Here is a 17,259-nt window from a genome sequence, read left to right as displayed (position 1 = left end):
GGAGTAGGGGGTAGATGGGTTAATAGGGGTGGAGTGAGAAATAATATCATACTAGTATTGAAGCCCGTGCGATGCACGGGTTTGTCAATTTTCATACATATCATCGTATAGAAATAGGTATTTTATAAATTATAAGTATAATAGAAAGTAGAATTCTATTGTATGCTTAATAATAGTTATTATGATTTAAATTTATGATATGAATTAATCCAAATATTGAAGGTTTAATATAAATAAAACTCTATTACATATTTGATAATTATCTAGGCATAGAGTGTTTTATAGTATTACGAATATGCATAATCTCTATAACAAATATGCATAAGTATGTAATGGTATAGAATGAAGAATTGTATAGAATGGTCACATAAACTCTATTAAGGATATGCATACGTATGCAATTGTATAGAATGAAGAATTTTAATTATATCTACTTTTCTTCGTTGACTATTCTATCCACTCCCAATGGTATTTTGTCTTTGTGAAAATTCACTATTTGTAATTCTATCTTATTTTTTTAAATAGGATAATTGTATTTTTTTTCTGTTATTTACTTAGTACTTATTTATCTTTTTTATTCTTAGTAAAATTTATCTCTTATTATCTTTTATTAGGTGCTTATTTATCTATTTTTATTTTAATAATCTGAAATATATTATTCAGAGATTTGATGACATGGAAATAACGCATGCCCATCCAAAATAGTCCGCTATACTACGTATCAAAACTAAACAACGCTTTCTAATACATCTGAACCTAATACAAAACACAAATACGATAACTACTCAAGACATAGGCATTTAAGTTTATAGACATAGCAAAATCATGATTGACCAAAAATGTGTGATATGCCAATAGCCCATAAAGAGATTTATGAGAACAAAGCATATAAACTTAGACGACATGGTTAGCAAGATGTGTCACAGAAAAACCATCAAAGAAACAACACAACATATCAACTGTTTCCCACGAATCAGAATTCACACCTTAAGCTTCATCCTCTCATGTTCTGAAACAATAAACAGACACCCAAAAATAACAACACTGGATAATAATCTCATCTGTCCCGGGGTATAATTAACACCACATTGCGTCACATTGCATATTTTATCACAAAAACGTAGAAAGGAAGTAGGATAAATTCCCATCAAAAGCTTATATGTATATATATAAAAAGGTTGAAGAGACGTAGAATAAATTTTAGTTGGAATCTATCTTATCATATTATCTACCATCTTATCTTATTAAGTGGTTAATCATGGCAAGACTCTAATATTTTTTATTTAATTAATTAATAAGTTAATAACATGTGATAACGTGGAAATCCTACGTGGACGCTCTAAATGTTCTCCAAAAAACTCCCCTTTATATATATATATATATATATATATATATATATATATATATTAGATTGTTAGAATATTTCCATTTTTAGAAACAGGTCAAATATTAAGGGACGACCCGATAAGTAAAACATGACAAATATTCCGGGACGGAGAGAGTAAATTTTAATTTTTTTCCCGTTGGTGAGAGGGTCTCAGTCGGTCACACTCGATGTCAGGCGGAGCACCCGGATTAGGTCCGGGTTAACTCAAGAACTCCGACGAGTCAGAGACTGGATCAGAGAAGTTTAAGTCGCCGAGGGCGTTTAATTGGACGTTAAGCGCGACTAGTCGGCGGCGACGCCATGGTAGGGTAAATAGATGGAGGCGCGGTGAAGTGATCGGTGGTTGATAGGAAGGTAACGCCGGTAATGCCCGTGTAGTAGCCGCCGAGTTGACCCTATAGTTTCTCCGGTGTGTTGATCACGGCCTAAAGTTCAAAAAATTCAAGAGGAAGACAACTAGACAAACCCATAGGAGCAATTTGCAACTAATACCACGGTAAGTACTGTCATAATTGTTTCCAAGCTTGAAATTTATGCTACTAATTTTACTTTATTTTTAACATGGTCACTTGTAAAATTTGCAAATTGTTTATTTTAGTGCTCTTAATTCAAGAGACATTATTGTGAATTTGGGAATGCTTATGTTAATTTTAATAATGATTAGCGAATGGTTTAGTTTAGTCAGGTTGTTTACATTTAGTTGTAGACAAAGGTGTTTGATTTTAGGATGTTTATATGTTAGCTGTAAAGTCCCTGAAACCTGGGTTTGGTGTTTTTTTTCATGTAAATCGAATAAAAAATCAGATCAGATGCAATTGCACACATCTGTTGTACTGGTACTAGTTTAGATTTGTTAAGATATCTGAGCACATGTGGATGTGGCTAGCCTTTATTTGATTGATTATGTCTGGACTACATTTGGCATCTTAGTCGATATACAATCTTTGCGCCAATACCTCAAAGTTGCATAATCCAACCAAGAATATAGCATCTGTTCCTCAACACCATTTCTAGAAATCCGAATAAGAATGCCTGCCAAACCACCTCAAGATTTTCATTGTGTCCATCATGCGTACACGATGACATGTTATCGAAAAAATTCTCATATCACACACATTAACTCCCAAAATGCCCTCTCTGATATGATAAAAAAAACAGAGAGTACATGACAGTTATATATTAGGCAAGTCTCATTAATACATACATATGACTATATGAGTTTAATTTTCATTGGCAAAATCCGAAGAACCAATTTATGCACAGTTATGTAGTATTCCTCCTAGGCATGCATATACTTGATCAAAAGGAATTCACTTGATGCAGCCTTGACGCCTTGTGGTATAGACGTCCTTCAATTTCCATTCACTGGTGTTGCCCTCGAAAAAACATTTCATTCTTCATCATCCACCTCATGAAAAGGGAGTGGCACTTGCTTAACTGCTCTAAACTTGCCAGCATTATTTAGATGCTCATTCTCTAATCTGAAAGGATGAGAATATATACTATTAGTACCTGAAATTTCACTAGTCAGCCGTGCAATGACAATGATGGGAATTAAATTTACCTGTAGAAATTCCACTGTCCTCTTCTGATTACTTCCAGGGCAGCTAAAAATAGCCCAATCACTCTGTAATCAACATTTCCAAAATTCGGATGTAGGACGGTTTGTAGCCAAGCCAACCTTAGAATCAAGTTCAATACCTGCAAACATTTGTCATGTATACTCTCTGTCAAAACACAAAACTCTTTGGAGCTTCTTCTTTAACAATCTCTACTTCTATCATTTTAGCCTTAGTCGGATGTGGGTCCCACAGTTTTATCAGAGTGTGAGCTGCACTATGAAAACTGATTTACATTGGTCAAAGTATTCCTAACAAGTGGTTGTGGTCAAATGTTTTTTCTCTTAGTTTCACAAACAAGTTTTGAGCTTCAAGTGATCAAATTAAACACAATGATGGATTTATCATGGTATACCATGGAGAAATAGTAAATGCACTTCTTTCGGAGCATCAATTCGTTCCTTAACCAAGGATTTTTGGAATGAAATTGTAGCAATCCCCAATCCTTTACATAGTCCCAGTACAATTGGTACATTGTGGCACCACTTGACAAGGCTACAACTAGGCATAAGTATCCTGTTGTCTTCTCCTTCTCGTATGCCAACTTAGCCCCGGCTGCCAGCATAGCTGACACATATTTACCCAGATTCACTAGGTGTGTAACCTGTCCTTCGTCAAACCACCTCCTTGCACACTGAAAATTTTCATGTACTGATCAATACACTGTTTTCATAAGTTAAAGCATTTCTATATGTTCTTTTGATCAAGAAAGATATTTCTACTTAGTTTTACCTGCATTGCTCTCCAGTAGTATGGTAAAAAGGAAACAGCATATGCGAGATCTCTGTAGTGTGTAGTCCTTACACAGTATCCGTAATCCTGAGTCTTGTAACTTCCGGTGATGTAGTAACAAGCTAAATACTCGAAATTTCTTAGGAGTGGCACCTGTTAGAATTATAATAGTTTAAGTGTTAGTCTTTAGAACTATAGTTGATCAATTATTTTCAATCAGGCTTTACATAAATTTGATTGGTTTATTTGATGGTTACCTGGCTACAAAGTTGGTCAGCCATGAAGAAGTCTAGCATAACAACCTACATTTGAATGATCCACAAGCTACATTAGATATTAAAAAGTGCTTTAATATATCGTACGAGCCTTAAGTTAGGAGATTTCAGTACCTTGTAAAGAGGTGAAAAAACTATATTCCTTATAACTCGAAGGAATCTGTACCGAGTTGAATGATAGGCAATGTTGAAAGGACAGAATAATAACAGCACGAAAAACTGCAAAATAAAATGTTAAACAATGAAAAAACTGAAAATGTTATTGACACTTGTAACTTGTCTGGTAAAAAGGAATAAATGTTGAATTAATAATGATTTCATATGTGATTTTGTAGGAAATAGTTTCATGTCAATTTCTACGGTTAAGTTATAAATCATTTTAACCACGTTTTATGGAGGCTATATTATGTTGAATTATTACCAATAAGAGAAAGCCTGGAATGGCCTGAGCTAGCGCAGAAGAGTGCCCTTTGGCTGCAAGTGAGAGGTGAATGAACAAGACCCCTACAATAGCAGTCATCGAAGCAGAACTGATCAAGAAGGCTTCTCTAAATTTAAGCTCCTCGGTCGAAGCCAGCTCCAAGATGAAGCTGTAATTGATTCGCGCCTTTTTCCAGGTAAAGATATTGCATCCGTACAAGAAGATGTGCAAGAACAATAAGCTGAACATACTGAAAATTAGTAGAAAACATTCTAATTAGTATTAGTGAATTTTGTGAAGATTAGATAAAGAATAGTAGAGTTGAAAAGAACAAGGGGATCTTGCCTTAGGACAGGATATACAGTCTCCATGTAAACAGTGTCAGGTGCTTGTTTAGTGTACATTCCCATTAGATGAGCCATGATGACATATCCAACCAGAAGTGCAATAAAGCATCCTGTAAACAGACCTGGATTTGCACAATATAATTAATACAACATTTATCCCATTAATCCTTAACTAATTTTAATTCAACTTCTAATTGGGCAAAGTCATGTTTGAAAGTTCTATTACGGAGTATTTCAAGGAAGTCATCCCGAGTCTTTTTTTTAGTGACAGAAAGTTGGAAGGTACTGACTTTTAAGAAGTGTGAAAATCCATTTACTTGTATGGGAAGGCAAAAATTACACGAGCCTAACTTATATGAAGTATGTTAAAATCGATCAAAACCACTCATATTTGAACTTGAACTTGAATTACAGTAATAGCCAAAATAAACCTTACCCTTGTTTTTTTGCTAATAATAAGAATAATAAAGATTTTGTTGTAATCATTCTAAACGGTAACTGCTTTGAAATTTTGGCAAAAATAAAAAAGATAATCAATTTCTTTAAGGAATTGAGAAAGTGTAGTGGAAGTCCAACATGCATCCAATAGACGACCAATATGATGCATGTTATAACATCAGAAAAATAAAAAAGAACACTTGGTTGGCAATCATATACGTATATAACACAAATCAATCAAAAAAAGTAGCTATTATTTCCTGTTGATTTCATTGGCTGTTATTTGGGCCTTTATTTGTTGTAAACAGGGTTCAGATCATGGTTTTTGTCCCCAAGTCATAGTGGCCTATGCTAAACTTGCCTTTTCTTTTACCATTCCTTTTCCACCCGTAAAATAGGTACGCCCTTCTGATTATGTCTTAGTGCTCTAATGGCCCCACCTTGTTCTTCTACTTCCTCTTTTTAATTCCTACTATTTCCGTTTTATAGTGATCTTTATGATTACTATTTACACAAATATTAATATAAAAGAGAAAGATTATGAAAATATTTGTACAAGTATTAAGAAAGAAGGGGGAGAGTACGAAAAAAATTGGATAAATATAATAAAATATAGATAAAGTAAGATAGATGTATAACAGTATAAGAAGGTGGGTGAATGTAAGAAAAAATGAATGAAGTAAAGGAAAGTGAGTGGAAAATATTAATGTTGTGGGGGTAAGAGGTGTAAAATAGTAAATTTTTATGTCCAAAGGTAGTACAAAGCACAATGTAAATTAAATTATGAAACACTCAACGAAAAGTGTAAAAATCATTTTAAAACGGATGTAGTATTGGGTATAAAACTAAAGCGGCAGTATTGGAGTAGTGTATACAACTGGTTTAGTCAACCCAAATAACTTAAAATCACAATTTACAAACTTGTTTACAAAAATGTAGAAACAGAAGTTAAAAAGAATGCATGGGTTACCTATGAAAAAGGTAACTGCATGGGATTCTTTGCGATGATTTGGTTTAAGGTATTTCATGGCCTTCCTCTTATCATCCTTAGCAAAATGCTTAACAAATAGCTCTTCAATCTCATCTGCTAATCGCATTACCTTTATAAAAAAATCCAAGAAAATATATTAACTCATAATATATAATTGTATTGCTCCTAAATATTTCATGTTTCAGTAATACAACTCATGTTATGATCTTTCGTAAGTTAGTATTTTTAATCGTCGAGTTTGTGTCTCGTGTTGTTAAAAAAACTATCGATTTTTTAAGAAAAATGTGATATGTTAGTAGACTGTATGGTCAGTACGAGACCAGGGACCAACGATTGATCTTTCTGTTACAAACAAATATCTAAAACTAAAATTTCCTTTAATTTGTGGTGTTTCACTATTAAGCTAGATGTCCACTTTAAACTGTCTGTTGAAAGATGTGGGATTTATATAAAGATTTTACGCGGAGACAAAACAATGCGCAAGCCTACTAACAATGCATACTCTGCTAAGTCTCACTTTATGTTTTTATTTTAACTAAAGTGATTTCCTCACTGATTGCACCATGTTTGAATTGCCGTGCAACTAAATCACAACCTCAAGAATATGAATTCTTTTTAAATTTTGCTGATTGATTGATAGTCAATTTATTAGTTGTACCACGTAGGATATATAGATTATTTGTGTAAGATGGAGTAAGAATATTACCAAGTCGGATGTGTTGAAATAAGAGTTTTCTACCACTCTGAGATAAATTGGTAGTACTTCTTTGTTGGTTACCTGAAATAACATAATGTCTAAGGTTAGTCATACGTACGAGCAAACAATATACTTGTGTTACAAAAAAAATAAAAAAAGCAAGAAAATCACGTACTTTGTCAAACTTTTTCAAGATTTTGACAAAAGCAAGCATGTTTAAGTTCCTGCAAAACACAATTACTTGAGAATATTAGTTCCATGTTCTTCACGTATGCATGTTCCATGTGTAACAGATTAAGTTTTTTAAAATTAGGTGAGTTTTTCATTACCTGTATGTTTTAAGGTAATTTAAACCCTTATATAACTCAAGAAAAGCGCCTCGAATCATCTTTTGTGCATGATGCAGATTAGTTTGGTTGATGTGAATTCCTCTTGGATTGGTTTTCTTGGCCGAATTGTGACCTATAACATCTTCCCAAACTAAGGAACCAATTGCTGAGAAGGTTCTAGATGGCGTTGTTAGCGGAATGTTTATGGTTAAGTTCTTCCCCTGACAGTTAAAAACCCTACTAGAGAAGCTCCTTGAACCACAGTCATCTCTTTTTATTCTTCGTGCTGATCTTTCCGTCTCATCGGATTTTGTAGATTCGTTGCCGGTTTTCTCTTGTTCATCACTGCAACTGTCTTGGCCCTGCTCTTCCTCTGCCTTTTCAATCAACTCTATCTCTGTTAAATCATTAGTTGTTAATTTACACATAGCGGTATATACGTTTAAAGGTCAATTATGAATTTTAAAAGGGTATAAAAACTTAAATGTCTTTTGTGGACCACACTCAATAACCCTTGGCTTTAAGTGCGGGCTTAGTTACAAGGTAAATACTTCAAAATACTATTGAATAGGAGATATGAAAATAATAAAGGTCGCAACATGCCACCTTTAAGCCGTGTCACAATGATGACATGACATGCTTATGTGTCATGATTTAAATTGGAAACTAAAATATTTAACTTATATAATCTATTATATACCTTTCAAAAAAAGGTAGGAAAATTTTAATATTTTAATTTATTTCTTTCTTTACATTGATTACCTTATTTATATATTTTTATAGTAAAAATATTAAATTGATAGTAAAAATATTATGATGACGCATAACCTACGTGGCGCCTATATGTACCAATTAAACTGCGACACGTACGATTGCGACAACTAAATGTTGTCGCAACTTGCGACCTTTATCATCACCCAGCTAGGAGATATAAGTAAGGATACACATAGCATTCTATATAAAAAAAGTAAATAGTAACTTGATGAAACAAAATGTAAGCTGAATATTTGAATAGACGGCCCTTGATAAAATGTGACCTATTATTTAGGGATTGGGTGCATACCAGAAGAGAGTTGGCTTGAAATGGAGGGATCATCATAGGAGTCTTGAGAAGAAGCTTCCTTCTTCCACTTGAGCTTGTTCTTCGCCTGAACCAAGAAATCAAGTTGCTGCTTTGCTGAATTTCCTTTCTCAACAAACTCTTTCTCTTTAGATCGATAAAACTGGTTCACTTTGTTGAGTTGGTGATCCAAACACGTGAAAAATTCAGCAGCAGACTCTACATCCGCAAATTGCTCCAGTAATTCAGTCTCATATAGGTCCGGGTCCCCCTTGCTAACTGAAGATGCAAGCTTTCTGTGAACCTGAAACTCATCATAATTTTCACGTCACTCATTTAATAAAAAAACACGGTTAAAAAAGGAGAAAAGAAACAGGGGAAGTACTTGAATTGGGCCATGATCTCTATGTTTCTGGCCAAATGAGGAGAACTTCCCTAGGGAAGAAATGAAGGAACAGCCAAAATAACCCTTTTTTTGTTGTTTTGAATAATTATTATTAGTAGAGTTTAAGAACTGAATCTTCTTAAGCTCTCTTTTTAGTTGCTCGTAATCGAAGAAGGCATCTTTCCATTCTGGCACAAGTTGTGCCTCAAACTGCTTAGAAAACTTCACCATGTTTTCGCCTAAACACGTTTTTCAAGATTAATGAGTTAACTATAGACTAAAGAGTGAATGGGTTTAAAACAAGCATAGAATGAGAGTATTTAAGGTGGAAGAAAAGAATTTGACAGATGAAGAATGGAAATGATTCTTTAGTGGCACATTCTAAGATATTCTATGTTCTATGTTCCACTAGCTTAGTAGTTTCAGGAGAGAGAGAGAGAAAGAACAAGGAAATGTGGCAAAGGTTCGTCGGAGAAATGCTCTTAGCCACTCTTAACTGATATGGTGACCTCTTCAATTCCCATGCCAACATATATATATGCTCTTATATGAAGAGATTTGGCAGAGCACAATAAAGGTGAGGTTGATGTACATGGTATTGGGACCCTACCTAATTTTTATATTTTGTTGCCTCATTTTAATGTTTCCCCTTTGCATGTTGAGTTAAATTTCTAAAGGTTACTTTTATCATAATAATTTTGTATGTTTTTTTTTTTTGACAAAGAGAACGAACAACAAAACGTCTTTCTTGTTAGTTAGAAAATTTATATGTAAAAAACAACATCACAATGCACGCACAAGCTAGCGCAACAAAGCGCAAGCCCCCCGCATGCTCTGTTGTGCGTGGCTCGGTCCATGTGCGTGTATGTGTGTACTTGGGCTATCCCGGGGTGTGTATAAGTGACCAACGAAAGGAGAGTTAGGCCATGTTTGGTTAGAAACTGTTAGCTGATAGCTGGTTTGACTAGCTGTTAGCTGTTACCGGTTTGCATTTGCTGATTTGGCTAGCTGGTTGTATTAGCTGTTTGTGTATAAGTGTTTAGTAAATTAGCTGATACTTCCTCTATTTTTTTATTATTGCACCATTTTCCTTTTTCGGAAGTTGCATATTAATTGCACCATTTCCTTTTTTAGTAAGTTTAGCTATATGAAATGACATTTTTATCCTTGTATGGGTGGTGGGGACCAAACCCCACTTGTTCTTTACCTACAACTTGTACTTAATCACATGGGTATTTTTGTCAATCTCTCACCTTTTACCATCTTTCTTAATTCTTGTGCCCAATGTAGATGGTGCAATAATAAAAAAAAATGGAGGAAGTAGATGTTAGCTGTTTAATATGCAAAATGACCATTAAGGACACTGACATACTTTGTTTCTTATTAATATTAGACAAATATTTTATTGTGTTAATTTTTTCTCTCTTATTTTTCTAATAAACATTGACTAAATAAAATATATTTTAAAATAAAATTATTCTTCATTTAATTTTTTTAACAATATATATTTTTCAAATAAATAAATATTACTATTGAAATTTTAATCATGATTGCAATATACTTCAATTGCTTCAAAGTACTAATATTGATGTGGCCTAAAAAGAACGCCACCTGGCTGTACCATGAAAGCCCATAAAGAAGGACCAAAGACCCATCAGCAGGCAAATCCCAAATTGTCTCATAAACCCGCATGCACACGCAGGGTCAAGACCCATCAGTGGGTCATGAGACCCACTTGCTCAGAAGGAGCACATTCCGCTATTTCCCAAAAAGAAAGGCCCAAAAGCTTATGAGGCCCACCAGGTCTAAATCAGGCCCCCAAGACTTAGCAGGACACGTGTCTTGATCTTGCAGAGCATCCAATCATGCAGGACCAGTTCCCAAGAAACCCTAGCACTATAAATAGTGCAGATCCCTAGGTAAAAGGGGGCAATCAATTCATTCCCACCAACCTAAAACTATTTTTGCTCTGCCTTCTCTCTACAAATTACTTCTCTCTCTAGCTTATACTTACTTAAGCATCGGAGGGAATATTCCTATGTGAATATTTTTGTTTTGCAGGTTGCCAGAAGTTCGTGTCATCTCATACTTGATACCTCCGAGGAACGCGTGACACGTCATCACCGTAAAAGATCCCACAACATTTGGCGCCGTCTGTGGGGATGTATAGTATCATGGCCGAACCGCACTCTGACAGAGAGTATACTGGTGAGGAAGAAGAGAGACGACCTCTCGAGAGGAGTCAACGTCATAAAAAAGAAAACAATCGAATCGCAAATGCAGGAAGCATACCACGTCGGGTGCAGGAAGCTGAGGTGGTCATAGAGGAAGAACCAATTGTGGAAGCGTCTCCGCCGGGTGGTCACCTAAGCCCCAGCGTCCGAGACGCCGTACTGGATGAGAATTTGGACTTGCTAGTCTCGGTGAGGTCGCTGCGCGAGATATTAGCAGGATTCCAACAGCAAATGAATCAAACCTTTCGACAGCAGATGAGCACCACGTTGCAAGACGAAATTTGGAATAACATGCTAATCTACAACACTGAGAGGACGGCTCCACAGAGACCTCTCAGCCTGGGCGTCAATCGGATAAACAGAATGCCACTAAGATCCAATGTGTAGAGAGCTGGAGAGAGCTCCCGTCCGCAGGCTAGCCGTGGAATCAGCCCGGTGCCTGAGCGCTCGGGGATCGACCGCGGCCTCCCGACTTCTCTACCTCGAAGGGACCAAGTCACACGACCACCATCTAGAGGAAACCCACCAGCCGTCTTACGGCCCGCCTCGAGGCGTCAAGAATATTATGAAGCTGAGTCTGAACTATCAGACACTGGGTCCACCCCTGTGATGGAAGATCCACCGTTTTACCCCTCTACTCGAGGACAGACCCAGATGACGCCCAACAGGGTAAGCCTGCGTCCCCGCCTGCTCTCCAGCCGCCGTGAACCAACTTACCACATTCAGCAAGGGTTTAATAATCTGACGCTATGGCACATGAGTACTCCCTTCTCTGAGGATATCATGAAAGCCCCGAAAGAGCCCAAGGTAAAAACTCCTACCATTGAAGCCTATGACGGTACCACAGATCCCGATATACACTTAGTTGCATACCGTCATCATATGTATGTTCAAGGAACCAATGAAGCCACTTGGTGCAAATATTTCCCGGCCACTCTCAAAGGAGTAGCGTCTAAATGGTTTGAGCGATTGCCCCCAGGGTCAATTGCCTCTTTCAACGAACTGCAGACTCTGTTCTCCACTAGGTTCATGGCACATAAGGAAGAAAGGAAAACAAGTACGCACTTGGGACAAATTCAATAGGGGAAGGATGAGTCACTAAGAATCTATGTGAAACGTTTCAACCTAGAGGCCGGACAGATCCCAGATTTGCCTGACGGCGTCTCCTTCGATAATTTTATCAGGGGACTGAAGAAGGGATCCTTTAAGTTTGACCTAGTCAAGAAAAGTGTGCGGACTATGGCCGAAGTTTTGGACGAGGCCGAAGCATTTATCCATGCAACAAAGATATGCAGCGCGTCAAAAGATGGAAGGACTAGAGAAGCAACAGATTCCTCAGGGAAGAAAGACAAGATAGACAGAAAAGCCCCACGAGTAAATGGTACTTGGGCACTCTCAAAAGAGCATGATAACAATTCTCCTGGACACAAGAGAGAACGTCCACAAGAAAGGGAATACTTCGAGTATAACACAAATTTCCTCACAATACTGAAAGACGTCGGAACCAGGTTTGACCTTGAACGACCTTTCCCCATGAAGTCTCCTGCTGAGAGTCGAGACCCTAAGTTATATTGCCAGTTCCATGAAGACATAGGGCATGAAACCAAGAACTGCAGAAGCTTGAAGAGAGCTCTAGACGGCCTAGCCTCTAAAGGACACCTCAAGAACTACTTACAGAGGAATGCTCACGGGTCTGGGAAAAACCAGTACAAAAAGAACAAGTCACCTGTCTCACCTACGGAGGGAAATCACAACGAAGGGGGGTTTGTAGCCGTCATATCTGGGGGATCGGCCGCTAGAGGACCCACCATGAGGGGGCAGAAAGATTATGCTCGCCGCCTGGGGCAGGTAATGCTATCAGGAAAGTCACCTCTGGACCCATTCCCATGGACCGAGATATGTGAGTCAGATGGTGGACGTATAGCCACTCTGCATGATGATCCTCTTGTGGTCGAGTTCAAAATATCAAATATGAGGGTGAAGCGCATCCTAATAGGCACGGGGAGCTCGTCTGACATAATGAGCGTGCAATGCGCCTCAACCGCCTAGCACATGACCCCAAAACCATGGATAGCATACACTATCCCATCATTGGTTTTGGAGGAAGCATTATACATCCTGTAGGCGTCATCACTTTGCCGGTTCGGATTGGGGATAGAAAAAACGGACGGAAGATGGAAGTGAACTTCCTAATTGTTAAGGACTTGACAGCATACAACGTCATCTTGGGACGACCCACCCTGAACAAGATTAAAGCAGTAGTCGTCACCCATCTGATGATTTTGAAGTTTGTATGTGATGATGGGGCAATAGGAACCATACATGGAGACCAACAACAAGCAAGAGACTGTTACCTCACTACCCTCAACCCGTCAGCATGGAAGAAAGATTCGGCCGAAGCCAGAAGCAAAAGAAAGCATGAAGAAGAACCGCCAGCCGCCAATGAGAGTAAGCCAGCCAAAGCAGAACCAGTCAAGATAGAGAAAAGTGGCTAAAAATAGAATGTCATTAGGATAACTCATGTAACTTGAGCCTACAAAACGGCCTAACTATCGTACTAGAGCCTACAAAACGGCCTGTAAATGCCCGCCTACGAAGCGGTGAATTTAGTTTTGCTACTTAGTAAATTAACGAATGTTTTCTTATCTGACTAATACAAGGCTCAATAAAAGCCCCTTAAGACGCGGAGAAATCACAAAAAATAAACGGTGGCGTCACTATTTACCAAATGACTGACGGCCCAAAAAGTACCATGTACTAACAAAAACGCAAAAGACTCAACAAGAGCAGACACTCAATATGACGCCTCCTCCTTGGAAGGCGTCCCAAAACGACTAATCGGTTGACGGCCTGAGAAGTGGCCTAGATTAGCGCCCCAAATTAGGCTGATCACCTAAAACACTGGGGTACCCGTCCATCAAATGGACCAAAAAGGAAGTTCTTAAGAAATCAGTAATAAACTGAAATGGAATAAAAGAAAAACAAGTGCACAGGAGGCACAAAATATTCATACATGCGCACAAGGCGCAAACAAACCAAAACAAGTAAATGCCAAAAGGCACCAAAGTTATTACAAGCGCCCACGGCGCCATCCAAACTGATTAAACAAAGGCCACCTAGGGATGAGGGGCGGTGGAGCTCCCGTCCTGAACGTCTTGGCCTTCGGGGGAATTCACTTCTTCCTCCTCCACGTCCTCATCTTCCCCCTCGCTGAAAAACTCAGGGGGATCCAGGCCAAGGCGTCTAGCTGTCGAGACGACCATCTGGTAGGAGATACGACGTTTGAACCAGGAGAAGTCCTTCCCGTCCATAGATTGATCCCACGCCCGCTGAGCAATCTCCAAAATAGACTCTTCGCCAGACTTGAAAGAGCTAGCGGCCTCTTTGCGCACGACCTCAATCTCGTCTTGGGTAGCCTTAAGCTTACCCTCCAAGGCGTCCACTTTGGAAGAGAAATTGGTCACCCGCTCCGAGACCGAGGAATACTCCTTTCTCAGCATGGCCAACCTCTCCTTATGCTCCAGCAATTTCTTTTCGTAGTTCTGAGCGTCCTCCTCGGCCTTCTTCAGAGCGTCTGTCTCAGACTTAATCTTCTTGTCCGCGTCCACATTGATCAATCTGGCTGTCCTCTCAGCATACTTCACATGATTCTCAATCTGGTCCTTATGCTTGAGCATCTCTTTATGCATATGAACCTTATAAGAATAAAAATGGCTTATTTCTCCATGGTGTAGCGCACGATAAGGTACTCTGCTATCGTACACCCACCATTGAAAATGGCGAGGAAGAAGAAGAATCAGAAACAAGAAGTTTGTGAGATCAATGAGGAGGCCTCTGACTTCTTCATACTGCCTCTTTGCGCCCAATGAACCAGCATCAGTTGAGAAACACCATACCCAGCAATGGAGATGAAGTCCGACTGCCGCCGGTAATCAGGACGCCATTCCTGTCGCATCCTTCTGCTGGACCACCTTCACCACACACTCAGGAAGCTATTGCGGCGTACCATGCTGCGATCAACTACTCTCCTTCGTACCAATCGGAAACCAGGGGTGTTCACTCCGAGATTGTGGGAGGTATGGAAGAAGGACAGGGGGGTGGGAGATTGGGTGGCTCTGCTCTGGAAAGGGTGAAGGAAATGGTGAGAAACGTTAATGTTGTACTGGGTTTGACAAATGGTACGGAAACCCTCGCAAGCAAAGGGGATCTTGAATCCTCTGAAACAGAGCATGGTGGTACCTCTGGAGAACTTGGAGAAGACGGCACTAGACCTCCATTAGAACAACAGCACACCAGGGTTGACCCAAAATCACCTTGGGTGAACTTATTTCGAGGATCCCAACTCACTGGCAAAGGTAACTCCCTCTCCTTTATTGCTCCCACAATTTTGGAAGGTACTCCTGTTGCTATGCTTGACAAGGTTGATATGAGTAAAATGGCTGCTATTTGGGATTGTGCTTTGATCATGTATGTTGTTGGTGATAAACCCTCCATTGGGGTAGTAATTAGGTATATTGATAAGGAATGGGGTCATGTTGGTAAGCCTAATGTGTTTCTACATGATGAGGGCTATTTTGTGGTTAAATTCTGCTCAAAAAGGGATAGAGATGAGGTACTGGTTGCTGGACCTCACACTTTCTTTGGTAGGCCTATGATCACTAAGCCATGGTCATCAGATTTTAATTTCCAAGAGGAAATTCTCAGGGTAATTCCTGTGTGGGTGAAGTTCCCTAACTTACCTCTGTGTTGTTGGGGCATGGATTCTCTCAGTAGGATTGGGAGCCTTGTTGGGGTTCCTTTATTTGCTGATGAGTGTACCTCTAAGCAATTGAGGATTTCTTTTGCTAGGCTCTTAATTGAAGTTGATGTTACTAAAAGTGTCACCAAGGTTGTTCAAATACAGGACTCTTGTGGTAGAACTTTCAATCAGAAAGTGGAGTATGAATGGCTCCCACCTTTTTGTAAGGAATGTCAAATAATTGGGCATGATTGTTCAGTTAAAAAGGGTCAAACAAGATATCAACCTGCTACTCATGTTCAACCAGTGCAGAAAAAGGTGACTAAGGTCTGGAAACCAAAGAAGGTGGTGAATGCTGCTGTTTCTGTACCTGAACCTGCTGTTTCTGAAGAAATCAATCCAAGTTTGATTGCTACTACCCCTTTGAACCAGGCACAAGTGAGTGAGGTTCAAGATGATGGATGGAGAGTAGTATCCAGGAGAAGGAGAGAGTCTAAACACTATGATCACCCTTTGGGATTGGCTCAAGTTCCAAAAGTGGTTGATGTAGTGGAGGGATTTTCTATAGAGGAGGAGGGTGAGGATGCAGAGGTTGAGGAAGGAGATAGGTATCCACCATGATTGTTTGCACTTGGAATGTTAGGGGTCTGAATGATCCTAATAAAGTGGTGGAGGTTAGGAGATTGCTGGAAACCAATAAGATCAGTGTTATTGTTCTGTTAGAAACTAGAGTGAGGGAAAATAAAGCTAGCAAAATTCAGAATAAGCTAGGTTGTTGCTGGAAGTGGGAAATGAACTATTCCTATTCTCCTAAGGGTAGAATCTGGATTGGGTGGAGGCATAGTGAGGTTACCTTTACTATGGGCTTAAAAACTGACCAAGTTATTCATGGTGATTTAGCTGCAAAGGATGGGAATTTTACTGCTCAGTTCACTTCTGTGTATGGCTTGCATACAATTGATCATAGGAGACCACTTTGGACCACCTTGACTCAAATTGGATCAAGGGTGATATACCCTTGGTTTGTCATGGGTGACTTCAATTCAGTGCTGCATGCAGGTGATAGAATCCATGGTAGCCAAGTTTCTGATACAGAAACAAGAGATTTTGATGCTTGTATTGATGCAACAGGGCTGATAGAGCTCAAGAGTTGTGGAAATTTCTTCTCCTGGAACAATAAAGGGCAAGGTGATTTGAGAATACATTCCAGAATTGATTGGGCCTTTGGGTGTGGAAACTGGCATACTAGTTATCCAGATGTATGTGTGGACTATCTGAACCCAGGCTTATCAGACCACTCCCCTCTTCTGCTGGATTGTAAAGTGGTGAGACAGAGGGGAAGTAGACCATTTAAGTTCTTCAATTACATGGCTGAGCACCCTAAGTTCCATCATATTGTGCAAGAAGGGTGGGGATCTGTTGTAAATGGAACTGCTATGTTTCAAGTGTGGCACAAATTGAAAGTCATCAAGCAGGGTCTGAAAACTTTGCATAGGAAAGAATTTGCTAGGCTGGAGGAGAGAATTGATGGTATTAGGAGGGAGCTGGATGACACTTAATCTCAGTTAGCTGCTTCCCCTAGTGATATTGACCTTCAACTGACTGA

At 38.9% G+C, this 17,259-nt stretch overlaps 1 protein-coding gene across 1 annotated transcript; it reads right to left on the bottom strand.

The window, feature by feature from the left end:
• Window positions 1–2,508: 2,508 nt before the first annotated feature.
• Window positions 2,509–9,191, bottom strand: LOC110800919 (phosphate transporter PHO1 homolog 1). Its single transcript, XM_022006245.2, has 14 exons — window positions 8,682–9,191; window positions 8,300–8,600; window positions 7,237–7,633; window positions 7,083–7,131; window positions 6,917–6,988; window positions 6,190–6,319; window positions 4,780–4,903; window positions 4,435–4,684; window positions 4,128–4,232; window positions 3,996–4,040; window positions 3,739–3,891; window positions 3,362–3,640; window positions 2,952–3,088; window positions 2,509–2,868 (listed from the first exon to the last, which is right to left on the bottom strand). The coding sequence occupies exons 1-14, from the start codon at window positions 8,910–8,912 to the stop codon at window positions 2,778–2,780; spliced, it is 2,364 nt and encodes a 787-aa protein (XP_021861937.2). The 5' UTR covers window positions 8,913–9,191; the 3' UTR covers window positions 2,509–2,777.
• Window positions 9,192–17,259: the final 8,068 nt, after the last annotated feature.

This window comes from Spinacia oleracea, chromosome 3 (genome assembly GCF_020520425.1).
Source record: "Spinacia oleracea cultivar Varoflay chromosome 3, BTI_SOV_V1, whole genome shotgun sequence".
Taxonomy (NCBI): Eukaryota; Viridiplantae; Streptophyta; class Magnoliopsida; order Caryophyllales; family Amaranthaceae; genus Spinacia; species Spinacia oleracea.
This window is presented reverse-complemented; position numbering and strand designations above follow the sequence as displayed.

What these genes read in the sequence shown, in the direction of transcription:
- LOC110800919 (XM_022006245.2), bottom strand. Translation starts at nt 8,912, where the DNA reads ATGGTGAAGTTTTCTAAGCAGTTTGAGGCACAACTTGTGCCAGAATGG. An exon ending in AATTACCTTAAAACATACAG is followed by an intron (nt 7,132 to 7,236) that starts GTAATGAAAAAC and finishes TGTGTTTTGCAG; the next exon opens with GAACTTAAACATGCTTGCTT. An exon ending in ACTACTGGAGAGCAATGCAG is followed by an intron (nt 3,641 to 3,738) that starts GTAAAACTAAGT and finishes GAAAATTTTCAG; the next exon opens with TGTGCAAGGAGGTGGTTTGA.